This window comes from Camelus dromedarius, chromosome 16, assembly GCF_036321535.1.
Source record: "Camelus dromedarius isolate mCamDro1 chromosome 16, mCamDro1.pat, whole genome shotgun sequence".
In the NCBI taxonomy this organism is placed as follows: domain Eukaryota; kingdom Metazoa; phylum Chordata; class Mammalia; order Artiodactyla; family Camelidae; genus Camelus; species Camelus dromedarius.
This window is the reverse complement of record NC_087451.1, coordinates 24,561,284-24,585,154: the sequence shown is the minus strand read 5'-3', so window position 1 is coordinate 24,585,154 and position 23,871 is coordinate 24,561,284. Positions and strand designations below refer to the sequence as shown.

The window sequence follows — 23,871 nt, the reverse complement described above, 5'->3', positions numbered from 1 at the left end:
GACAACCATCATCACAATCAAATTTAGAACACTGTCATCACCCCTAAAAGGAGCCCTGTGGCTTTTGGCTCCCAATTACCTCCTAAATCCCATTGCCCTCGGTAACCACTTACCTACTTTCTGTCTCTGCAGAGACTCCTATTCTGGACATTTCATATAAATTAAACCATGCCATATGAAGTCTTTTGTGACTGGTATCTTTCACTTAGCCTAAGTTTTTCAAGTTCATCCATGTTGTAGCCTGTATCACTATTCCATTCCTTTTTGTGGCTGGATAATATTTCATTGTACAGAGAGACTATATTTTATTTATCCATTCACCAGCTGATGGACATTTGGGTGGATTCCACTTGGCTATTATAAATAATGCTGCTGTAAACATTTGTGTACAAGTACTTGTGTGGACATATGTTTCCATTTCTTTTGAGTGGAATTGCTGAGTCACATGGTAACTTTATGTTTAATTTTTTTGAGGCTCAGCCAGACTGTTTTCCAAAGTGACTGAACCATGTTATAACCCACCAGTGGTGTAGAAGGGTTCTCACTTCTCCATATGCTCACCAACACTTATTATTACGTCTTTTTAATTATAGCTATCCTAGTGGGTGCCAGGTGCTCTCTCACTGTGGGTTTTGATTTGCATTTTCCTGATGAATGATCATCTGAGAACTTTTAATAAACTTCATTTGCAGTTAGGGTTGTCTGCCCATTTGCCAGTGTCACCTGATGTGGTATTGCCTCTGAACAACTTGAGGGTCTCCACTTACTCTTTAATTTTCCCCCCAAAGCAAAGTAATGCCCTCTGCATTATGATTATAATTCAAAGCCTTCTTGAGCATCAGTTGGGGGCTGGACACTGTCCTAGGTGCTGAGGATCCAGCAAAAAGAGCAAGATCTTGCCTCTTGGAGAGCATGGTGGCTAGGTTGTGGCTCTGGATTTGAATCCTTGCTTTGTCACCTTCCAGCCACGTGGCCTTGAACAGGGTGTCCTGCCTTTCCCAGCTGCAGTTCCCTCATCTGTGAAATAAGGTTGCTCTGCGAGTTACATGGAAAGCACTTAGCACGGCGTCTGGTACCTAGTGACTGCTCAGTAGGCATTCGTTACTGTTAAAGATGAAGCCAGACAATGAAATAAACGTTAGCAATAATGAAGAGTTACGTATGATCAGAGAAACACAAAGTGTCATGGAACACAGAGCGGGGATCCCCCAGCCCAGTCCAGGGTCTAGGAAAGGTTACTCAGAGAGGAAGTGATGTTTAAACAAAGAGGGTATAGCTCAAGTGGTAGAGAACATGCTTAGCATGCAGGAGGTTCTCGGTTCAATCCCCAGTACCTCCTCTAAAAATAAATAAACCTAATTACCCCCCCCCCAAAAAAAAACCTGAAACAGAGAGGTGATGGATGGGTAGGAATTGGCTAAAGCAAGGACAGTGTGTGTGTGTGTGTGTGTGTGTGTGTGTGTGTGTGTGTGTTCCTGATAGATGCAACAGCTTGTGCAAAGGCTTGGAGGCAATGGAAGAGAACATGCAATGTTGGAGAGACTGAAATGTGTTCAGAACGTCTAGTGCTGGGCTGTCCAATAGTATTCTCTGCTATGATGGAAAAGTTCTATATCTGTGTGGTTCAATGTGGTAGCCACAACCACATGTGACTATGAGCATTTGAAATGTGGCAAATGTGACTGTAGAACTGAATGTTTATTTTTATTATAATCGATTTAAATTTAAATAGCCACTGTGGCCAATGACCTTATATTGGACAGCACAGGTCTGCAGTGTAGTGGGCATGACAAGGTTGCAGTGAGAGATGAAAATGGAGGATGGAGAAGGGCATCCAGGCCGCGCGGGGTTGATACACAGTTTGCATTTTATTCTAAATGCCAAGAAAGTCACTGGTTGGAGGCAGGGGTTAATGAGGTGATCTGGTTTTCATTTTTGAAAGATCACTCTTGTTGCCATGAAGAGAATAGACTGGGGCGGGGGCAGCCAGAGTGAAGCAGGGAGACTAGCTTGGAGGTAGCTGTGGTCTCCCCTGGGCAGAGATGACAGTGGCTTGGACCAGGCAGAGATAGAGACAAATTGGTAGGTTTGGAGGTGGGGGTGGGGCTCCTGATGGGGCTGGATTTTAGGAGTGAGAGAGAGGGAGACGTCCTAGGACTACTTGGTTGGTGACTGTGTCCCCAGGTCCCAAACGCTGAGTCTGTACTCAGGGCATGGGAGGGATGACCAATTTCAGAAGCACAAGCCCGCCTCCCTGTCGGCCCCTGCTGGCTGGTGCTGGAAGTGCCTTTAGCTCAGGGAAAGCCGGGGCCGTCAGGGCGCCTGGCTGGGGGGCTAGGGGGCGGCCCCACGAGGTCGGACGGGTGGGGTGCATTTCCCGGGGCAGGTACCAAGTCTCTCCTCTCCCGCGGGCATCCAATCAGCTCTCCCGGCGCCGGGACGGGTCAACCAGCTCCTAGTCTGAGCCACATGGCCGCTGGGAGCCAAGTGGTGGAGAAGGGGAGGGGTGGATGTCAGTGCAGTGGGAAGAGTCCCCTCTCCACCCGCCACGCCACGCTAGCTCCCCTCGGGTCAGGGCCCCGCCCCCGAGGGGTGCCTCTGATTGCCCCCCCTAGCAGGGGCCTCGGTGACAGGCAGTGGGGGTGGGGGCGGGGCGTGTCTCCCCAGAGAGGGTGTGGCCCGATGTTCGGATGGTCAGTCTCGCGGCCAGCGGGTCCTGCCGTAGGAGAGCTGATCCTGCGGCGGCCAGGCCGGGTGGGCTGAGCGTGCAGAACCCCGCGGGACCCTGCTCGCTCGGGGGGCTCCGAGCCTGCCCGCGCCCCGCCCGGCCGCACTTCCGCCGCAGCCCCCGCCGCCCGGGACGCGCCGCGCGCTGCCTCCGCGGAGCCGGTGAGTCAGGGGCGATGCGGGCATCCGAGCGGGCCGGGTCTTCAAGCCTCACGCTGAAGGCTCCCTGCACCTGGGCCGCCCCACCCTTCCTCCCGGGCCATGAGGGACAGGGGTCCAGGAGGGGGCAGGGTCTGGGCAGACAGCTGTTGCAGCCAGGGCTTCGAAGCGGTGGGCTGGGAGGCAGGATGGGGAGCGGTTGGGGACATCAGCCAAGCTCACTGGCGTGTGACCCGGGAAGGACGCCCCGGAGTGGGCAGAAAGATGCTGGGTCAAAACGGCATGATGAGGCAGTCGGCAGGTTCCAGCCTCCCCTGCTTCTGTGGGAAGATGCCCCACCCGGTCCCCCAGCTGCAGCTGCAGGAAGAGGACCCAGGCCTGGCCACCACCTCACCCTGCCACTCCCACCCCCTCTTCCCACCCCCAGGGTCTGCTCTGCTCCCTGCCCCCTTCTCCCACCCCTCTGTCTGCCCCCTACCTATCTTGGATTCTTTCCTCTTAGCTGCCTACCCCTTGGAGGAGCCCAGGGGCTTCCCCTCCCGACACTGGGGCCCCGCCCTGGCCATGTGATGGCGGCTGTGGTTTCTGCTCTCCTGTGAGGGTGAGATGGTGCTGTGAGCTGAGCTCCCAGAGCTGGCCGGTGGGGTGCTGGTCAGGGGAAGTCTCGGCACAGCGAGGAGTCTCCCTGCGGCTCTGAAGCCCCTAGAGATCCTGTGGCCCAGAGAGGGGGCATTCCATGACTGAAAATATAGATGAGCCCTGCAAGATTTTGAGAACTGAAGAGGAACATCCTGGTAGCTGGTTTTAGACTAGGCTCTGCCCACGGCTTGGGACCTCGGGAAAGTCACTTCCCCTTTCTGAGCCCTAGTAGTGCCTGCAGCAAAACAGGGGCTTTGAAAAACCAATGGTTTTCCAACATTTCCCCCAGAGCACTCCCCCTCAGTGGTGCGAGGTCCAGTGTCCTGCCCCCACGTGACACTGCGCTTTTATCTGATGTGAATATTGGCCACTGGGCAAGATGTTGTGTAGAGAAAGGGTTGTGCTGTTAACACAAATGTTTCAGACCAGCAGCTGTGGCCTAGCAGAGATCAGGAAGTCCCAGAGGGACTGTTAGGGACAGTTACGGTCCCTGTTCCTCCCACATGGGCCTCCCACCTCTGGCTCCCCTCTCCCCTCCTGGTGGGTGAGCTCCCACGGTGGGGGGGTCCTACTTGTACCCAGCTCCTAGACCTCTCTGGTCACAGACTCCACCTAGGGTACAGAGGTGCCTCTGACATCTCTGTCCCCACAGAGTTTCCAGCCAGGAAGGAGCAGCCTCCTCCCCTAAGATGACCTCGCCCTCCAGCCCTCCCACTTTCAGACTCGAGACTTCAGATGGAGGCCAAGAAGATGGGGCTCAGGTGGACAAAGGACAGCTGGGCGGTGGGGCGGGGCCACCCCCCATGGAGTCACCGTTCCAGGGAGAGGACCGGAACTACTCCCCTCAGATCAAAGTGAACCTCAACTTCAGAAAGGGGGCAAGTGCCAGGTGAGGCAGCAGGGGGGGGGGGCAGGGACTCCCCTCCAGCCCGGCCCCAGTGCCCCTTCCCTGCAGCCTGCAGGGTCCTGGGTCTGGCTCTGATGGTTCCTGGGCCCCACGGGCTGAACTCTGCTCTGCTCTCTGGGGTTACTTTTTCTAGAACCTTCCCCGTTCTTGGTCTTCTGTTTTCTGGGGTTGTGTTCCTCTAGGTAGCTCCAAGTACTCAGCTGACCCTGGCGTGTCCTCATTTGTGCCCCCACCGCCACCCCAAGTCACAGTCCCTTGGTGGGTGGTAGCAAGATCCACATCCCAACCCAAGAGAGTAAGGACATCTGGAAATGTCCCGGGTGCTCCCGGGCTCGGCTCCAAGGCTGAACACATTGCCCAGGGGACATGGACTCTGGGAACTGAGGACCATGGGCTTCTGCGTGGGGCTGTCTTCACTTTGACTTTCCTGTGATGTCTACTAATTCAGACTGTGGGAGCCCACTCTCACCAGGAGTGCCACGTCCAGCCCTGGCATCTGCCCCCCAACACCCCATACGAGGCTGGATTCTGCAAGGGAAGCCCCTCCCTCCCTCCCTCCTCACGCCTGGGGCTTGGCCCCTAGCCTTGGGCTCCCAGCCCAGAGCCCCCTGTTGTGTTCATGCTGGAGGACTGAGGTCAGATTCAGACCAGGGCAGGAGAGGATGCTTTCGAGGCTTCTGGGAGCTGGGTCGCCTGCCCAAGGCAGAACAGGCCCCTTTGGTGCTTCCATCTGTGCCCCTGTTAGGCTTCCCTATCCCAGGACCACGATGCCACCCTGTGACAGGAAGCGCTTTGTCCAAATAGCCACTTCCCGCCGCCGGACTGCCAGCAGGGCTCCCGAGTCAGCGCAGAGCCCTCTTGGGCGTGCTGTGGTCACGTGGGCTGCGGGGCGATGACGGTGTGTCTGGCCAGGCCGGGCAGACTTACAGCTTCCTCATCTGTCAGTCACACGATCATGGCTTAAACATCACTGACCCCCCAGTCTCCCCGCTCATCATCCCCTTCCCTTCCTTGGTGGATCCGTTCCATGGCAGACCTGAGGGTCCCCCTTTGTTTGTCCCTTTATGTCAGTTGGTGCCAGGAGCCCCAGGGGGGACCTGGCCTCTGTGGGTAGTGACGACGAGGAGGGATGCCCCACGCTCCTCCCCCTCCCTGTCACAGACACTGCCAGGTTGAGACCAGCTACAAGCCCCTCCCGGGCCTCTCCCGGAAGTGCGGCTTCTCAGTAAAACTCTGTGAGCGTCTGGTTTCCGTGCTGGGCCCCGTTGCTCTGAGGAACGTCTGGCTGCCCAGCCTGGAGTCTCTCTGGAGCTAGGAGTCAGGGTCTGGGGTCGGCTGAACAGCCGCCCTGAGTTCTGCACCGTGTGACTTTGGGAAAGTTACTTTATCTCCTAGTTTATCTGATGGAGAAACAGATTCCTAACCCAGGGCAGAAGTGAGGGTAAAACGGACAGACAGTCCACTGTTCATCCAGAGATGGTTTCTGAGAGGGCGAGCCAGGGGCTTTTCTTGATTCCTCGGTGGAGGCCAGCGGCCACGTCCCCTCAATAGTCTGTGAGCACCTCCTGCAGCCCACCCCGCCCCCAACCCCAGCTCAGGAGCCAGGACGAGTTCCCGTGCTGAGCGACCCGGGGGACCGTGGCCTGATGCGAGATCATCAGGGCACCCAGTGCATGCTAGGCACCAGTGCTGGGGACAGCGGTGACGCCTGGGGGCGCCGGACAGACCCCTTCCTCCAGGGACTCTGAGCACTCGGTGTCTCCTTGGTCTGCCTGGGAGGGCAGAGGCCCTCAGAAAGCCTCCCACGGGGCTCTGGGGCCCGGGGGGCGCACGGTGCTCACAGGGACCCCTGAAGGGGCCCTCTGGGGAGGGGGCTCCCTGGGGGTCCAGGGCTCTCCTGTCGCTAACCACCTCCCCATAGCCAGCCAGACCCCAGCCGCTTTGACCGTGACCGGCTCTTCAGCGTGGTGGCTCGGGGGGTCCCTGAGGAGCTGGCTGGGCTACCAGAGTACCTGCGCCGGACCAGCAAGTACCTCACGGACTCAGAGTACACAGGTAGGCCTGCTGCGTGGGCCAGAGCCCCTGCCGGCTGTCCCCTGGCGGCTGGCCTGAGACCAGCTGCCTGGGTGGGTCTGACCATGATCAGGAGCTGGGGGCGGCGGGGGGCCAGGTAGCGTTCCTAGCAGCCCTCCTGCCCCCCGAATGCCTGCAGGGGCCCTGCCAGCAGAGAGGACGGCCACTCCCTCCTCTGCACATCCCACTGGCTCCTGGCAGGCCTTGCCCGCTTCAGGGGCTGAATGGATATTCAGGGCCTTCCTCAACACATCCCCTCTCTCTCACTCTCGCTCTTTTTTTTTTTTTCCCCAATAACAGTATTGCTGAGATATTCTATAGAACACAGAATATCCTATATTCCATGTAGTGTGTTCTACACTACCATACACTTCATCCGTCTCAGAGCACCCTTTGCCCAAAATCTAAATCTCTTTATTGTTTGGGCTGATTAGAAAAATAACATTTGTGTATTCTAGAAGATTTAAATAGTAATGAAATGCATAAAGTTCAGGGTGAAAACGGTCCATCATCCTGGTCCTTGATAATGGTTTGGGGTACCTCTTTTCAAACTGTTGAAATACATGAGGTGTCTGTTTACAGAAATGGCATTGTGTCCTGTGCACTGTTTTGTAATGCACTCCCCTCCGTTACTACATCTTGGAACACGCTCCATTTCAGTACATGGGCCTCCCGCTCGTCACCTGAACAACTTGCAGAGTTTCCCATTGTGTCCATTTCCCAAAATTTAGTTAACTAACTCCTTATTGATGGCCATTTGGGTTGTTTGTAGTTTTTGGCCTCAACACGGTGTGCCAGGCCCTCTGTGTGCTAAGAATTGTGTATATAATTCCATGGGATCTTTACAATCACCCTGGGATAGTCCCATTTTACAGTGAGGAGAACTGAGGTTAAGAGAGGCCAAGTTTAAAAAAATTCTTTTAAAAGGGGGAGGGTAATAGCTCAGTGGTGGAGCACAAGCTTAGCATGTACAAAGTCCTGGGTTTAATCCCTAGTACCTCCATTAAACAATTTGTTTTTAATTAAAAAGAAAAAGAAAAGAGAGAGAGAGAGGCAAGTGATTTGCCAGGAGGAGACAGCCATTTGGTGGTAGAGCCACTTAGCAAATACTGTTCCAAGCGTTCTTGTCTAGACAACGTCGCACACCTCATGAATTATGTCTTAGAAACTTAATTTCTAGAGCAGACAGGTAGTCAAACCTGTTGGTATTTGAATACCTGTTGGCCATAAGACCCTGCAGCATGGCTAGGGTCCCACCAGCCGAGGGGAGCTTTGGAGCTGGGCTCACTGTTAAGGCCGGTGGCGCAGTGCCCCTTGCCCTCCCTCCTCTCACAGAGGGCTCCACGGGGAAGACTTGCCTGATGAAGGCCGTGCTGAACCTCCGGGGCGGCGCCAACGCCTGCATCCAGCCGCTGCTGCAGATCGACCGGGACTCCGGCAACCCGCGGCCTCTGGTCAACGCCCAGTGCACGGACGAGTACTACCGAGGCCACAGCGCCCTGCACATCGCCATCGAGAAGAGGAGCCTGCCGTGCGTGAGGCTGCTGGTGGAGAACGGGGCGGACGTGCACGCCCGGGCCTGCGGCCGGTTCTTCCAGAAGAAGAGCCCCGAGACCTGCTTCTACTTCGGTGAGGGGCCTTCCTGGCCGAATCGAGCTGCAGAGGGGGAGGCCTGGCCCGGGTCACAGGGGTAATGCGCTTCCTGTGCGGGCCCTCAGACCCAGACCTGTGCGACCCCGGGGCTCGCCTCCGGGCCGCCCGCAGCCGCGGTGTGTCTTCAGAGGTGCCTCACCCTTGCCCGGCCGAGGAAGCTCGGCGCGCACGCGCTGGGACAGGGCCGCGGTGGGCGGCCCGGGCTGGCCTCGGCGAGACTGGGCCAGGCAGGCTCCCAAGAGGCGTCTGTGCGGCGGCAGTGGGCCTGGCCCCGGCGAAGGAAAGAGGAGGCGCGGGTTGGGAACCCTCGTCGGCAGGCCGCCGGCCTGCTCCCCTCGAGGGGAAAGAGCTCTGGGGCCCTCTCTCCCCTGGGTCAGAGCCGCGCGGAGCCGCCTGCACCCCAGCGCCTGCAAGAGCGTGGCCCGCGCGCCTCTCGGCTCACTGCGCAGGCGCAGGCCCGGATGCGCCAGGCCCCTAGGCAGTGCAGCACCCTCTCCTTGGGGGCCCCACCCGCCTCGAGGAGGCCGGCCTTGGGTCCAGGGAGCTCGAGAAGTAGGCAGGTGTAAGCTGGGAAGCCCGAGGCCCAAGATGCCCCCTCGGCCCCCAGGCGAGCTGCCCCTCTCTCTGGCCGCGTGCACCAAGCAATGGGACGTGGTGACCTACCTCCTGGAGAACCCGCACCAGCCCGCCAGCCTGCAGGCCGCCGACTCGCTGGGTAACACGGTCCTGCACGCCTTGGTGATGATCGCGGACAACTCGGCCGAGAACAGCGCGCTGGTGACGCGCATGTACGACCAGCTCCTCCAGGCTGGGGCCCGCCTCTGCCCGACGGTGAAGCTGGAGGACATCCCCAACCTGCAGGGCCTCACGCCCCTGAAGCTGGCCGCCAAGGAGGGCAAAATCGAGGTAAGCGGCTGCCCCGCCCCCTTTCCAGGAAGCAGCAGGATTTCCGCAGAAGGAGCCTGGGGTGGTATCTAGACCAAGGGTCTCCCCACTTTTCGGTGTAACTCTCCTGCTAGAAGAACACTTTCAGCATGTACGTCTCATATGTGTACATTTATTGATAAATTATAATGGAGCTGCTGAACATATTACATTATAAAGCAGAAAGCAGGGTTTTTTTAAAGTCGTTTGGGTTTCTTGATTCTGAAACAGTCTTCTCATATTCTTTGCTGTTAGATTTTCTTAATATTGCTAAGTGTTCTTGATAATGAACATATCAGCACTTTACTATAAACAAACAAAATAAAGTTGCAAACTTCCTCCCAGTTCAACGGTAAAATTAAAATTTTGGCATTTTTTTGCTACACAGAATTCTTACATTTTTATGTATCCAAGTATAGTTATCTATTCCTTTAGGGTTCCTGGGTTTTGCTGCTGCTTAATTCCTTCTACAAGGTTTTAAAACCTTGTGTGTGTGTGTATATATTCCACGTCCATATATTCCTGCAGATTTTTGTTTTGCAGTTTCCTTTCCGATGCCTAAAACTTTGATTTATCTGGAAGTTATTTTGGTATCATGATCCAGCTCTACTTTTCTTCCCAAACGGCTTTCCAGTTGTCTGATTCTTATTACCAGGGGAGCTTCATGGGTGTATAGCCAGCCCAGGTGACACAAGGCCCAATGCTTAGAGCACAGGCGTCGTTGAAGGTTAAGACAAGAGATAAAAATAAACATACGTGGGAGTGTGACTATTTTACTCTGCCCTCCAAGGTCCGTTGGCGTCTGGAAGCACGGCTATGTGACCTGTGGAAGTTGCTCCCCTGTCTGGCCCTTCCCTCCCCACCATTCCTCATTTGTAAAATCTAATTGCTGCTTCACATCTTCCGGTTAGGGATGCTTTCTAGTCTGTTGAAAGCTCTAGACTCTGGCCACAGACGTGCACACACACGTGTAGCTGGTAACCTGATCTCAAGGGGCCTTAAGGACATTGGACCGAGGGTCCCTCTGCCACGTGAGCATCCAGGAAAGACGCCTCGGGGCAGGAGTGGAGGAGGAAGAGGCAGGCTGGCCGGCAGGCCCGGGCATAGGTGGGTGGGTGGGAGTGTCTACAGGTGGCTGCATGTGTGTGGATGTGTAAGATTCATACACACCAGGACCCGTGGGTGTGGGGCGTGTGCACGTGTCTGCAGGATACCACGTGTTTCCCAGCCTCCAGGTTAGGGCTGGGAGGTGGCCATGCAGGCCAGGCTCACGTGCTCGCCCTGCAGATTTTCAGACACATCCTGCAGCGGGAGTTCTTGGGGCCGAGCCAGTTCCTTTCCCGCAAGTTCACGGAGTGGTGCTACGGGCCTGTCCGGGTGTCGCTGTATGACCTGGCCTCTGTGGACAGCTCGGAGGAGAACTCAGTGCTGGAGATCATCGTCTTTCACTGCAGGAGCCCGGTGAGCCCGCTGGGGTGGGAGCATGTGCAGGAGGCTGGCAGAACTCTCGGCAGGGTCTGGACCACCCCAGCCCTGTAACTGTGCGGGGTGGGTGTGGCTGCCGGTCCTGACCCGGCCTCTGGCCACACACTCACTCCGCACACCAGTCCCCACCCGAAACGGGGATGAGGGTCCTGGTGGCGACCACGGGGGGCCTCTGTTGACCAGCACTCGGCTCCAGACTGGAGGGAGAGGCTCTCGGTCACTCTGTAGCCATAAGGGTGGGGTGGAGGCTATTGGGGGGGGTCAGTCGGGGCTCCCCATCCTCGCCCTGCAGCCCTGTGCCCCGACACAGACTGAACGTGCCTCTGGCTCCCCTTCCTGCCCTAGCACCGGCACCGAATGGTGGTTTTGGAGCCGCTGAACAAACTGCTGCAGGCCAAGTGGAATCTGCTCGTCCCCAGGTTCCTCTTCAACTTCCTGTGCTACCTGACCTACGTGTCCGTCTTCACTGCCATCACCTACCACCAGCCCGCCCTGGGGAAGGCAAGGCCGGGGAGGGGCACTTTGGGCGGGTGGGGCAGGGATCACCACCCTGCCTGCAGATGATGACGCGGAGGCCTGGCCGCTAGGGTGGTCTGTGCATGCTCTTACTGCTGGTCACGGTAGGGAAGCCGGCGCCACGGCAGTAACAACGACAACAACAGCACTGAGTGCGCACCACCTGTGAGAACGTGTTCTGAGTGACTGACATGTGTTAATTACGCAGCTAATGCTCCCAACCACCCTCTGAGATGAACCGTTATCCCCAGTTTACAGTTGAGGGGCGGGAGGCACGGAGGTTAGTAACTCACTCAGGGTCACACAGGCCGTGAGCAGTGGCGATCAGATCTGAACGCAGACAGTCTGGATCCGGAGCCGTGTTTGCTCTGCTGCTGCGGGGCCTTGCCACAGCTCATGCTCAGAAATGGGCCCTGAGCTGAGCTCTCAGCGGGGAGCTGCTGGGGGTGGACCACAGGCCCTACCCGAGTGTCTCTTCAACCAGGACTCCCTCCCCCTGGAGGTGACTGCTGGGAACTCCATGCTGCTGCTGGGCCACATCCTGGTCCTGCTCGGGGGCGCCTACATCCTCGTGGGCCAGGTGAGCGCTCCTCCCGCTCCCCCACCCCAAACCTGAAATTCTGCCACAGGGAGCCTCAGAGTTCCTCCCCACAGTCCCTTCACCGATGGGAGACTGAATCCCCGGGCTGGTACTGTGAAGACAGCCTGAGGGCAGCTGAGGGCAGTGGGTCCTGGCCTTGCCTTCTGGGCTGGGTGCCCCTGGGGCAGCGAGTGTCCCCTATGCTTCCTTGGCAATGCTGGCTCTGCTCCCCTGGGGGTGGAGCTGGAAGCCCCTGACCCTCACTTGGGGAGCACAGAAGGGTGGGGGTGGGATGAACTCAGCCCAGCCCGCCCCCCAGGGCCTCTTCAGGTCAAGGTGCTGCCAGCTGGCAGGAGGCAGGCAGGGCCATGGCACTGAGACTCTTGAGAGTGGGCAGGAATTAGGCACCAGGGCCAGGTTGGCTGGAGTACAGGGTGGCCCCTGGAAGGCCGAGGAAGGGGGAGGGAGAGGAGCCCCCCTCCCCATCCCCATTTGGGGTGTGTGAATCCTTCATCTGGGTCCACAGGGAGCAGAGGCCCCTGGCCTCGTCTGGGTGTCTGTGCACTTTCTGGAAACAGGGTCCAAAGCTTTCTCAGCTATCAGCAGAACTCACGATCATCCCCAAGTCAAAGCCGCTGCCTGAGCCCCGGAGGTGGTCCTGGCCAGGCTCCCACAGGCCGGGCCAGCAGGCAGGCAGCCGGGGAACAGAGCGCTGGCTGGGCCCTGAGGGCAAAGGGGCTGCGTCGTGGCCTGGGGAGCAGCCCTCACACGCGTCCCCTCTCCCCGCAGCTCTGGTACTTCTGGAGGCGCCGTCTGTTCATCTGGACCTCGTTCATGGACAGCTACTTTGAAATCCTCTTGTACGTGGGGCGCCTCGCTCCTCCTGCCCTGCCTCAGGCCTGGGAAAGGCCACGTGGCCGACAGCACCAGGTGGCTTTAGAAGCGAGGACTGGGCCAGGCAGCTCCAGGGGACTGGGGTCAGGAGTCGGGGCTGCTGTCCAGTCTGGTCTGTGTAGGTCGCGATTGCGACAGTGACACTGACGGAGCCCTCGCCCTGCGCCCTCGGAGCCTGAGCCCTTTACGCTGAATCCTCGCCGGGGCTCTCGAGTCTGGTGTTACTCCTGTTACACCCACTGTACAGGGGAGGGGACGGAGGCCCACAGGGTTAAATGCCTTGTCCGGGATGGAGGTCAGGACCTGCTTGGGTCCCGTCCCAGGCAGGGGGAGGACTTCTCACCTCTCAGCCTGTGGTGGGGGAGGCCGTGGGGGTGAGCGCTGGCCAGGGGAGGCTGCGGGCTGACCCCGCCCCGCCCCCACAGCCTGGTCCAGGCGCTGCTCGCCGTGCTGTCCCAGGGGCTGTGCTTCCTGGCCGTCGAGTGGTACCTGCCCCTGCTCGTGTCCTCGCTGGTGCTGGGCTGGCTGAACCTGCTGTACTACACGCGCGGCATGCAGCACATGGGCATCTACAGCGTCATGATCCAGAAGGTGACAGGCAGGGTGGCCTGGGGGCAGCCAGACCGGGCAGGGCAGGAGCCGCACACCGGTGGGCCTTCTTCTGGCCTCAGCAGGCAGGCCCCTTCCCCCACAGCTGAGCGGGGCAGAGGGGGACAAGAGGTGTCTGCCTGTGCCCTGCGTGCCCAGACATGCGCTAAATCTAAGCATGAGGGTGAGCATGCACGTGTCAGCTCTCAGGGTATGCGCTCCCCACGGTGAGCAAATGTGCACAGGCGTGTGTCTGCAAGTGTCCACCCGGCAGCAGGTGCATCCTTGCACACGGAAGGAGCAGGGACTGTGCACCTAAGCTCACCTGTGTGCCTGTGCCCTGGGACATCCGGGCACCTGGGTGTGTCTGCAATCATTTATTCATTCCACAAACGTCCAGGAAGTGGGTGCTGTGAATGGGCCAGGCCCTCTTCTAAGTGTCGAGAACATACACGTCTGTTCATGAACAAAACAGATGCGTCTTCTCTCTCCTGAAGCTAATGTTCTAGCAGAGGAAACAAAAACACTAAGAAAACATGTGAGAATGTTGTAGAATGCTAAATTCACTCTCCTGAAGCTAACGTTCTAGCAGAGGAAACAAAAATATAGAATGTTACAGAATGCTGAATTCTGTGAAGGAAATACATACAGCAGTGTGACGGGTAATGACTGGGGCAGAGGGTGCTTTAGGTTGGATGCTCTGGGAGACCTCTCTGCGGAGGTGGTGTTGAGACCTGAAAGAATGGTTCAGCCTCCCCAGACTCAGGGAAGAAGCTTTCTGGGCAAAGGGAATAGCAGAGGCCACGGCCAGGAGCCAGGACGAGCGAGGTGGACTTGGTGACGGAGCAAGGAGGCTGGGAGAGCGAGGGAGAGGAAGCATCTGTTTTGTTCATGAACAGAACTAGTGTGTTCTCGACACTTAGAACAGGGCCTGGCCCATTCACAGCACCCACTTCCTAAACGTTTGTTGAATGAATAAATGCCCATCTTCTCTCAGTGTGGCTCCACAGGACCCCATGTATGCACACGTGTGTGTGGTGTGCACATGGGAAACCACGCTTGCGGCTGAGGCAGGGGTCTGGGTCCCGCCCTGTGACCCAGCCACCCACCTGGGGCTCGTGTGTTCTAGGTCATCCTGCGGGACCTGCTTCGCTTCCTTCTGGTCTACCTAGTCTTCCTTTTTGGCTTCGCTGTAGGTAAAGGCCCCCCTCCAGCCCCACCCACCCCTTGCGCACCCCTGAGGCCACCCACCGGTCTCCCCAGGCTGAGGACCCCCTGCCTCCCTCCTGCAGCGCTGGTGAGCCTGAGCCAGGAGGCCCAGGACCCCGGGGTCCCTGTAGGCTCCAACGCCACGGAGGCGGCGGGAAAGGAGGACAAGGAGGGCAGCACAGCCCCGTACAAGGGCGTCCTGGACGCCTCCCTGGAGCTGTTCAAGTTCACCATCGGCATGGGCGAGCTGGCCTTCCAGGAGCAGCTGCGCTTCCGCGGGGTGGTGCTGCTGCTGCTGCTGGCCTACGTGCTGCTCACCTACGTCCTGCTGCTCAACATGCTCATCGCCCTCATGAGCGAGACCGTCAACAGCGTGGCCACTGACAGCTGGAGCATCTGGAAGCTGCAGGTGCCCAGGGAGGCCCCCCAGACCCCCCACCACGTTTTGGACCCGGGGAGGAGTGTGCAGGACCCAGCTGAGTTCCAGGCCCTCGTCGGGGTTCCCCTCGTCCATTCCTCCCTTCATAGGGTGGATGCGAGGTTGAAATAAGCTCAGGGATCTAAAACCCTCAGGGTGGTGCCTGGCACGTAGTAGGTGCTCAGTGGCACACAGCAGGTGCTTGCCATCATTAGTATTAAGTGTTTCTGAGCGCCTACTGCAAGGCTAGGCACAGTTCTAGGCTCTAAACTCAGGGCAGAGAACAAGATCCCACCCTCGTGTAGCTGCCTTCTGTGTTCATCACGTGTTAAGTGGGGTCGGCATGGTGGGTGGGACAGGCAGGGTGCAAGGTCCAGGGGCTGGCCCAGCTGGAGGACCTGGGGCACCAGAGGCTCCGGCAGCGGGGAGCTGACGTGACAACCACCTATGAGAGCAAGAGGGCGGCGGTGGGTCAGGCAGTGGGTGCGGGGAGAGCCTCGCCCAGGGGGCTGGACTGCGTTACCAATTCACGCTTGACCTTGCACGAGCCCCTCATCCAGATGTCCGTGTCCTCTCCAGCCAGGCTCTGCGTCCCATCTGACTCTCTTGCGGGCCAGTGGCAGGCACCAGTGAACTTCTGTACCTGGTGGTGTGGAATTCCAGAACCTGTAACTGAGCAACTGCAACTGTAGGGCGCTCATTGCGTGCTGACTTCCCAGCCACAGCCCGAGACTCGTTAGCCTCAGTCTAAGTGCGGAAGCAGTGCAGAGGGCTGCAGGACAGAAGGCTCAAATCCACCCCCTTAGCCGACTTTTGAGTTACACTGTAAAGGGCTGGCCGCTGTATCTGACACCTCCTTTGTCCCCAGAAAGCCATCTCTGTCCTGGAGATGGAGAATGGGTACTGGTGGTGCAGGAGGCGGAAGCAGCAGGCAGGTGTGAGGCTGACAGTCGGCACCAGGCCGGACGGTAGCCCTGATGAGCGCTGGTGCTTCAGGTGAGTGTGTGGGGGGCGCGGCCTGGGGACCTTGTTGACCTGGGGATCCCTGGAGACTGCCCAGAGTGCAGGCCAGCCTGATTCTCCTGAAAGCCAGGGGACAGCGGCTGGGAGCCAGGTCTGGTGGGAAAGGCAGGGCCTAGGAGTGCCAGGGGACTCCGTCCTGACCCAGCGAGGTCAGTGAGGCTGCGTCTAATAGGCCCAGGGCCCCAGTGCCTGTCACTCTGCCTATCCGGGCATCTTCCTGTCCCACAGACTTGAACTGAAGTCTCTCCCTGGTGGTCCCTGACCTACTCCTGCTGGCCTGAAACAGGGTACAGTTAGGAGGCCAAGAATCCAGGCGGGTCCTTGGCTGGAGCACGCCGACCTTGCCCCGGCTGGTTTGCCTGGCCTTTCCAGCTCCCCCATCCTCACCGCGGGGCTGCAACCCTTCCATGGAGAGCAGACCCTCCCAGGGGAGAGGGGACCTGTGACAAAGGCACAGCCAGAAACACTTTCAGGAGAGAGCAGCTAAGCAAGGGGGGCGGGCCTTAGGAAGGGCCCCAGAGCCGAGGAAGCTGGTTGATCTGAACTCTGGGTGCTGGGGCAACCCAGGCGGCTGTGAGCAGCCCGAGGGCAGAGACGCCTCCTCCTCTTCGTGGGCCCCTGACCCGGGAGCAGTCTGAGAGCCACAAGGTCAGGGCTCAGGGGGGCCGGTGCACAGCCCGGGGTCCTGCAGAGATGGTCAGAGGAAGCCTGTCCTCCTCACGGTCCAGAGTCCGTGCCCTGGAGGGAGCCACCCCTCTCCCGGGCACAGCAGGCTGCACCCTCAGCTTCCCGGGGCCTCACAACTGCTCTGTCGCCCTCAGGGTGGAGGAAGTGAACTGGGCTGCCTGGGAGCAGACGCTGCCGACGGTGTGTGAAGAGCCCTCGGGGGCAGGCGGTCCTGGTGGGTAGCTCTGTGTGTGTGCGTGTGTTCGTGCGTGCGTGTGTGCGTGTGCTTGGCATGGAGAGTCAGGGGCAGGACCTCCTCCGTGGCCACTTCCCAGCTCCGCTCATGTAAAGGGTTTGCCCCTTTGAACTGGTGCATCCCCCAGTCCCCCCACCCCATCTCTCCACGGTCACCTGGGCAAACTGGCTCCTGGTGCTCCCTCCCCTCCCACCTCCTCCCCATCCCTGGCCCGCCCAGGTTCCAATCTGCTGCATCCTTTGCCCATTCAGTGGGTTCTCAGTGAGTGCCAGGCCTGGGCAGAGCCAGCAGAGGGGCAAGTCAGGGAGACCCTCCCCAGCTACAGCACAGGTGCCCTCCTGAGCCCTCTCCACTCTAGGGGGCTCCGGCCCCTCCTGCCCCCCCCCCCCCCGGCTGCCTCCTTCCCAGACTGACTCCCTCCTCCTCTGCAGAGGCCTGTTCCCAGGACAGCTCTGCACAGGGGGCCCTCTCTGGAGTCTTCAGTAGCTCCCAGGCTGTGTCCCCAGCTGGCCCTCCTCTCCTTTCTCACGCCCTTTCCAAGACTCCCCTTGCTGTGCCCGTGGCCCTGGCCCCCTCCCCACAACAGCCCCTGCACCACCCTGATCTCCTCTGGCCTCTGCGCCAGAGCCTGCGGGCTTCCCAGACTCCCAGGTCCCCCACCAAGTGACAGCTTTCCTGCCCACCTGTCTGTCTCCCTTCCTCCGGTCCTGCTGCCCCATCGCTTCAGCGCCATGACTCTGGAAGTCCCCTTGTCCCTCATCTTGCCCCAAACACACCACACTGATCCCATACCTGCTGTTGCCTCGGCCTCTAACTGGACATCCCCTACGCCCACGGGGACAGCCTCGGGGCTGCCCCCCAGGACCATGTACGCAAGCCCACGCCACCTCGCCCCCTTCTCAGCCTGCACCTGGACCTCCAGACAAGTCTTTCAGCTCCAGGCTTATCCCACTCCAGTCCCTCTGATGCAGACAAAAACCACACACTGCCCACGGCCGACACTGCCTCCCACTGCCTGGAACCCCCACTCCCCACGGTGGCGGGAGAGCTGTTGCCCAGCCCCCCCCCCCCCCCACGGGACAGCAGCTCCTCTATCCGCAGTGCTCCTGCGTCCTTTCTTTCCTCGGCACTTGTCTCTGTCAGAAGTGCCTTTCCACCCCTCTGGGTGTCCACATCCGACACCTGCCCTGCGGGTTGGGAGTGGGGGTCCCCTCTCTTCTGAACACCTCTCATTTCCCTCTGGCTCTTTCCAGGTGTTCTGGTTGTTAACACTTTCCGCTCCTGGGAGGAGGCCCCTGACTGGCACGTGGCGGGGGTTCAGGAAATATTCTGGAAGCAGGGAGTCGGGGAGCGGGACTGTCGGGGCCTCCTCACCTGCTGTCCACTGGGCATGATGCGCTTTCATGGCTGTGGCCTCCTCCTGTTTCCTGGAGCCTGCCTCCTGGGGACACACCCCAAGGGCCAAGCCACAGTGGTCTTCATCCCGTTTATAGGCGCCACGAAGAACCTGGCCCTGAACTCCCAGCACAGTGAGGACAGTGCCGTGGAGGACGACCACATGCCCCTCCAGCCCCTGGAGTCCTGCTGATGCAGCAGGAGACCAGCAGGACAGAGCCAGGAACCTTTCCAGCCCCACCTGCTGGCTCTGGGGCCCCAGGGAACTTCGGTGGCAAAAATAAATACATATTTTCTCATGACTAGCTCTCCTGGAAACACTGGGTAGTTACTGAGCCTTTGGGGGTCGACATCTGCTTGTCTCTGCAGTACACGTCTTTCTGGGGCTTGTCTGCTCAGGCCCTCGCCTGGCACAGGGGACCCTCACCTGCCGCTCCCCCAGCTGCCCTCTTCCGGGTGCACGCAGCTGGGCGAGGTGCTGTGCCAGCTGTCACGGCAGACGCAAGGTGGTGGTCACCAGCAAGCACGGCCACCTCTCCCACAGCCTCCAGACACCTCTTAAAGCCACCTCCAGGATGTCTCTCAAAGCAAAGCCTTCCAGCCTCTGAGCTTACTTAGCTCACGCTGTTCCTCTCCCTGCTGGCTTCCTGCTCAGTTCCCACCGCTCCAAGCCAGAGCAACCTTGCTGAGACACAAGGGAAACACGCTGCCAGTAGCGCCCGCTGTCTCTGGAGGCTTGAGGGGCTCCCAGCGCCCACGAGGGTGGCTGGGGCGTACTAACTGGCATCCCCGGCCCTCCATGATTTTGCCCGAGCATTCCCAGACGCTTCTTGCTCTCCTTGGCACTTTGAGTAAATTCTTCGCGCAGGCCGGTAGACCTCGGGTGCGTCTGGCTCCTATAGGCGTGGCTCTTTATAGAAATCCTCCTCCCTCCATTAAAATCCTGCGCTTATTTCTAAGGCCAGCTCAAAAAGTGTCGTCTCACTACTGCCTTTCCAGTCTTCTCCCTCGGGGTAATATGTGTTTAAGACGTGTACACACGGGTTGAGTATCTTCTAAGTAGGGAGGGGTTCCCGGGGAGCGGGCGCGGAGGACAGGGAGTAAGGAGGGCTGTCGGGGCGCAGGGGTTGGAGAGGCTCGTGGACATTACGAAGCGGCTGCGGGCAGCGCAGACGGCACCAGCTCCCCAAACTGCGAGCAGCTACACTGTGTATGACGCTCACTGGTGCCAAGTCTCTGCAGGGCTTCAAGGGCGTGACCGCACGTGATGCACCTTCCCGACGGGCAGAGACAAGCTCAGGAAGGCGGCTTCTCCGCGCCGCAACACAAAGCTGCTGAGCGGCGAGGAAGCCCCAGCCCCGCGGACACGCTCGGGCTCCGCGCATGCGCCCTGGGGCTCACAGCGCGCCGGGGACCCAGAATTCCCGGGCCGCGGAAGAAACCATTGGCTCTACAGGAGGGGGGAGTCCAGGGTGGCGTCTGCGCGTTAGAGGGGAAAGTTCCCGTGAGCCTTTGCCAGGATTCCCCTCCCTTCTGTGAGGAGTGGAATGTCCCGACTCCTTAAGGGCCTGGGACGCATAAGCGCTAGCCTTTCCGTTGTAGGTGTCGTGGAGGTTGGTTGTGTGTCTTTCTAGGCCTGTCCGCGGCCAGCGAGTGGGAGGGCGCGGGCGCCACAACCTCTCTGGGTTCTCGGACGATGTTCTCCGGAAGCATGGATGGTGGGCAGCGGGCGGGTGCGTCCGTGCGGGCCTCGGGGCGGACGCCGTGGTCCGGTGTCCGAGTCTTGGGGCGGAGGCTCGAAGGCCGCGTGCGTCTTTGTCTCGCTGGCCCACCACCGTCTCAGGAGCCTGAGGTCCCCGAAGGCCGGGACCTCTTTCCCCGGATTCGCCGCTAGGGGTGAGCAGCCCCGAGAGATCTGGGTAAGTGAGGCTGGTTCGGCCCGTAGGGACCGCGAGGGAGGCTTGCTCGGCTGTCCTGATGATTCTCGTAGGAAGTGCCGTCAGAAGCGAGAACTGACGACTTTGATGCTTATCTGACTGCAGTCGCTGACCCCTGACACTTTTGGTTACTGTAACTGAAAGAACCCGCCGTAAATGCACGTTCTCTTGTTTCAGATGGCAGACTCACTTCAGGATTTTGGAGACGGGAGCAGCATTCCTTCCCGAGGTAAGAGCGGGTCTGGGTAGGTCTTAATACGTAACTTAGCGGTGTCGTTCTTGCAACCGTAGATGCACTGAGATTGCCTGGCGTCTTATTACCGTTGTAACTTTCAAACACTTGACATAAATATGCACTGCATCTTTGCATGATTGCAACGGTTAGGAGGTTGCGGCTCCTAGCCTGTCTAAACCGAATCTGTGTTCAGAAACTCCATCAGAATGTCTCCGGGCTGTTTTGTAAGGCAGTTTCAGCCGAAGTCCTAGTTTCCGGGGCCTGGTGAGGTGCTTGGCTGCTCTGATGAGATCACCAATAGGAAGTGCCGTCAGACGCGATAACTGACGATAACAGTTCCTGGCTGACTGCAGTCAAGAGTCCTCACGAGTTGCTGGTGCCAGGAGTCGGGTGGTCTGGACTGTGACCTTAATTTCTGTATTCACCCAGATTGCACATTAGGGGTTGCCAGCATGTGATCAGCAGCTGAGCACGGGAGCCAGGAGCACCGGCCTGCTCTAGGTAAGGGAGCTTTGTGTCCTGTGTCCTTGACTTTTATTGGCAGACTGTCTGAGGATGATTTTGGCTCATGGTGTCTGGACTGGAATGCAGAGTGGGCCCAAGAGTTCCTTTTTAGCTCATGGTTGAATAGTCCTGAGCAAACTGCTTACCTGATTTGAGATGCTCTGAAAATTGATAGCCTTGGGTTTGCAGTGTTTAATGTGACTAAACAGGTTAAAATGTCCAGAGATGGCAGTTATGACTGAGTTCTAAGGACTCGTGATGGGAGGATGGATGTAAGTAAACTGGTAGTCGTGGTCTGCAGTGGGCATCTGCTGTCTGTCCACAGGTGCGTCGTTCATCCCCCACATTGTGAGTGGCCCTTGGCAGAGCAGAGCTGGAGAACTGGCGGCCACACCTCAGCTCTAGAAGAGGTAAGGTTTCCATTGCATAGTGACCACCCCCATGGTGGAATGCAGCTAGTCGTCTTAAATTAATTTGCAGAAAAAGATGTCAAATGATGAAATCACCCAAAAAGCTGGAATTACCGGCAGATTGTATAGTGGTGAACCTATGGTTTTCTGAAGATATCTTTGATGCTCTGAATGTCTGTCCTTGGTGTATAAAGTGAGATTGAGCGGTCCTTCGTTCCTTTGCAGGCTGTGCTGAAGCAGGGAGGTCCCAAGGACCAGTGGCAGCCATCAACTTGGAATCTGAAAATCCTGGCTTCAGAGTTTGTAGGAACAAGCTCACTTTGTGCTGAGTAGCAAGGGTGTTCTCTCACCAATGAGAGAACCAAGAAATGGATTTGGCAAGCTTTTCCTGCGATAGGCTTTTCTGGTGTTACTAAACTCATGAGCTTTCTAGTATTGTCCCTTAACCAAAAGCTTTTGTACTTTGAGATTGTACAATTGAGTTCTGAACTGGAAATTTGCTGAACTATCTCCACGCAGTTACCATAAACATAATAAAAGGATGATCTTTTTGGTATTGGTTCTTAAAAATACGTATTTGAAGAAAAAGTTGAGTTTTATCACTGCTGTCAAATATTAGTGGTCCAGGCATTAGTATTTATCACCTTCCTTTATGGTCAGTCTGAGCTGTTTTCCCCTCAGCTTTAAATTTGGAGGGCAAAAATCCCAAAGCATTTAAGGCATCTGTACACTTGAGTCCAGTCCCTGTTCCTTTGAGCTCTGTCCTTTTGCATAATCTTCCTCTAACTCCTTAAGCTCCACCCGATGCCTGCCCAGACAGCAGCAGGCAGGGTTCCAGTCTGCCTCTTCCCCGGCCCCTTCTTGCTGCCTTCCAGTGTGGAGATCCTGTCCATGATGTGAGGGGTTCCGGTCCACCAGCTTTGGGTACCCAGAGTAAAGGATGACTGGTTCCCAGTCTCCCTAGATTTGCTAATTGTGCCCAGCAGGATTTTTTTTTAACTGGTAGGCCTTGGGTAAGGGGGTTGTAGCGTGAAAACCTTTGCACACTCATTTGGGAGCCCTCTTTATTTTTCCCCCTTCTCCCAGCTGTCTTGCTTGGAGGCACCTTTGTGGTCCTGGGTTTTTGGAAATCCTTTTGGAAAGGATTACTTTAGGGACTCCGTAGGAAGGAATTTTATTGGAAAGGGGTCCCTTTAAAAGGAAGCAAGGCTCACACTGGCACCCTAGCAACGCTGACCCCTGAAGGTCTGGTAGTGTGGAGAGGGGTGGTGTGCAGTTTCTAAGTGAGTCTTGTATTCTGTGTATGTCTTGTATTCTGTGTCCCTGTCTGCCCCAGACCTAGGATGCCCTAATATCAGAGTATAGGGGGTGGCTGGTCCCATGGGCAGGGTGAAGGGTGGGCCTTAGAAATGGAGGCTGAGACTGGGAAGTTGGTTCCAAGGGCTCCACAAGGAGGTGGACAGCGTACAGCCCGAAGTCCACGTAGGGCCTAGGCCCCTGGGGCCTCTGGCACCCCGTACCCTGCCCCAACCTTCAGCCGGGAGGTTCTGATCTGCCTTGGTCATGGGCACATCCAGCATGTGGCTGGAGTATGCTGCCCTGAATAGAAAAAATAAAATTCAGGATTGGAAAACCCTGACTTAGATGTAGGGCTCCACCTACACTCCTACCATTCACATTAGCTCAAGCTTTCAGCATCCCCGACCCGGACCTTGCACCCACAAGTCTGGGGAGGCTGAGGGTTGGTGCCTCCTGAGCCAGGGATGACTTACCGGAAGCCAAAAGGCAGACAGGGTTGACAAGCGGGAGATGGAGAGGACCAAAGAGCAATTAGGGAGCCCTCTTCCCCCACGCTGCGATCTGGCTGATCTGGCTTCCCATGGTCGGGTCGAGGTAGCCTGAGCCCCCAGACCGCCATGGCCATCCTGCCCCACTAGGACTCCACTTCCTGTCACGTCTGAGCTACACCTACTGTCTCCCTGCCCTGGTCTTTGGCAGAGGCTGCAGGGCCCCCTCCGGGGTCCTCTTGGCCCTCGGTCTCACCCCGGGCCTCGTCCGCCCCGCCCGGGCCCTCACCCAGCTCCAGGATGGTGGGCAGGTGGCCCTGCTTGGGGGAGCGCTTGCGCAGGCTGAGCAGGAAGGGCTGGGGCAGCGAGAAGATGTCCACGTTGTTGCCCAGGTCAATCCATGTGACACTGGGGAATCTGCTAGGGTCCTTGAGGGCATCGGTGAGGTCGCGCAGCAGGGCCCGTGTCAGCCAGTTGCCATTGAGGGCCAGTGTGGTCAGCCGGGGCAGCGTGCTGAGGGCCGGCAGCAGCTGGAGGACCATGTCGTCCGTGAGGCCTGTGAAGCCCAGCTCCACGCTGTCCACCTGCTCCCCGCAGCGCTGCAGGTAGCTGGTCACCCGCTCCAGGTCACGGGGGGTCAGTGGGATGCCCGACAGGTCCACCGTGTTGTCCGGAGGGCTCCCAGCCAGGACGGCCTTGAGGCTGGAGGGGAGACGGGATGGCAGGGTTCGAGCGAGTGGGGCAGGCTTTTCTCCGGAAGCGGCCATGGCCACCACCATGAGCCAGCCTCCACTTGGCCCTGTGACTCCCGGGGGCAGACACCAGGGCCCCAGCCCCCCTCCCCCCACCCCCCCGCGGCATGGCCCCGCGTCTCAGCCCGGCTGCC

The 23,871-nt window shown here is 58.3% G+C and overlaps 2 protein-coding genes, 1 long non-coding RNA gene and 3 other non-coding genes across 11 annotated transcripts in view; 4 read left to right on the top strand and 2 right to left on the bottom strand.

Annotated features, from left to right (window-relative positions):
* Positions 1-2,665: 2,665 nt before the first annotated feature.
* Positions 2,666-18,414, top strand: TRPV2 (transient receptor potential cation channel subfamily V member 2). 4 transcript variants are annotated; one of them, XM_064495283.1, is made up of 15 exons: positions 2,668-2,889; positions 4,178-4,414; positions 6,354-6,487; positions 7,841-8,134; positions 8,766-9,064; positions 10,370-10,543; positions 10,913-11,068; positions 11,568-11,663; positions 12,453-12,593; positions 12,983-13,148; positions 14,275-14,337; positions 14,438-14,763; positions 15,641-15,768; positions 16,617-16,696; positions 18,211-18,414. In XM_064495283.1, the coding sequence occupies exons 2-15, from the start codon at positions 4,215-4,217 to the stop codon at positions 18,303-18,305; spliced, it is 2,352 nt and encodes a 783-aa protein (XP_064351353.1). In that variant the 5' UTR covers positions 2,668-2,889; positions 4,178-4,214; the 3' UTR covers positions 18,306-18,414. The 4 variants fall into 4 exon arrangements, with proteins under 4 accessions (XP_031323422.1, XP_064351353.1, XP_031323420.1 ...); XM_031467560.2 differs by having other exon boundaries at positions 2,671-2,889; positions 12,453-12,523; positions 14,275-14,341; XM_064495284.1 differs by lacking the exon at positions 2,668-2,889 and having other exon boundaries at positions 3,496-4,414.
* LOC135323225 (uncharacterized) lies at positions 9,200-14,277 on the bottom strand. Its single transcript, XR_010384497.1, has 2 exons — positions 13,471-14,277; positions 9,200-13,251 (listed from the first exon to the last, which is right to left on the bottom strand). It is a non-coding gene; the product is annotated as an uncharacterized LOC135323225 (long non-coding RNA).
* Positions 14,436-23,871, bottom strand: part of LRRC75A (leucine rich repeat containing 75A) — a 45,258-nt gene continuing 35,822 nt past the window's right edge. Inside the window, exons 4-5 of one of the 3 annotated variants that reach the window (XM_064495285.1) lie at positions 18,092-23,687; positions 14,436-15,415 (exon numbers count right to left, since the gene is read on the bottom strand). In XM_064495285.1, coding sequence (XP_064351355.1) covers positions 23,150-23,687 — 538 coding nt within the window. In that variant the 3' untranslated portion in view covers positions 14,436-15,415; positions 18,092-23,149. Of the gene's footprint in view, positions 15,416-18,091; positions 23,688-23,871 lie in introns of those variants that run through there. The other 2 variants (XM_064495286.1, XM_064495287.1) reach the window with 2 other exon arrangements.
* Positions 20,083-20,150, top strand: LOC116157993 (small nucleolar RNA SNORD49). Its single transcript, XR_004142223.1, has one exon. It is a non-coding gene; the product is annotated as a small nucleolar RNA SNORD49 (small nucleolar RNA).
* Positions 20,563-20,633, top strand: LOC116157992 (small nucleolar RNA SNORD49). The gene has a single exon (XR_004142222.1). It is a non-coding gene; the product is annotated as a small nucleolar RNA SNORD49 (small nucleolar RNA).
* LOC116158012 (small nucleolar RNA SNORD65) lies at positions 21,280-21,351 on the top strand. The gene has a single exon (XR_004142242.1). It is a non-coding gene; the product is annotated as a small nucleolar RNA SNORD65 (small nucleolar RNA).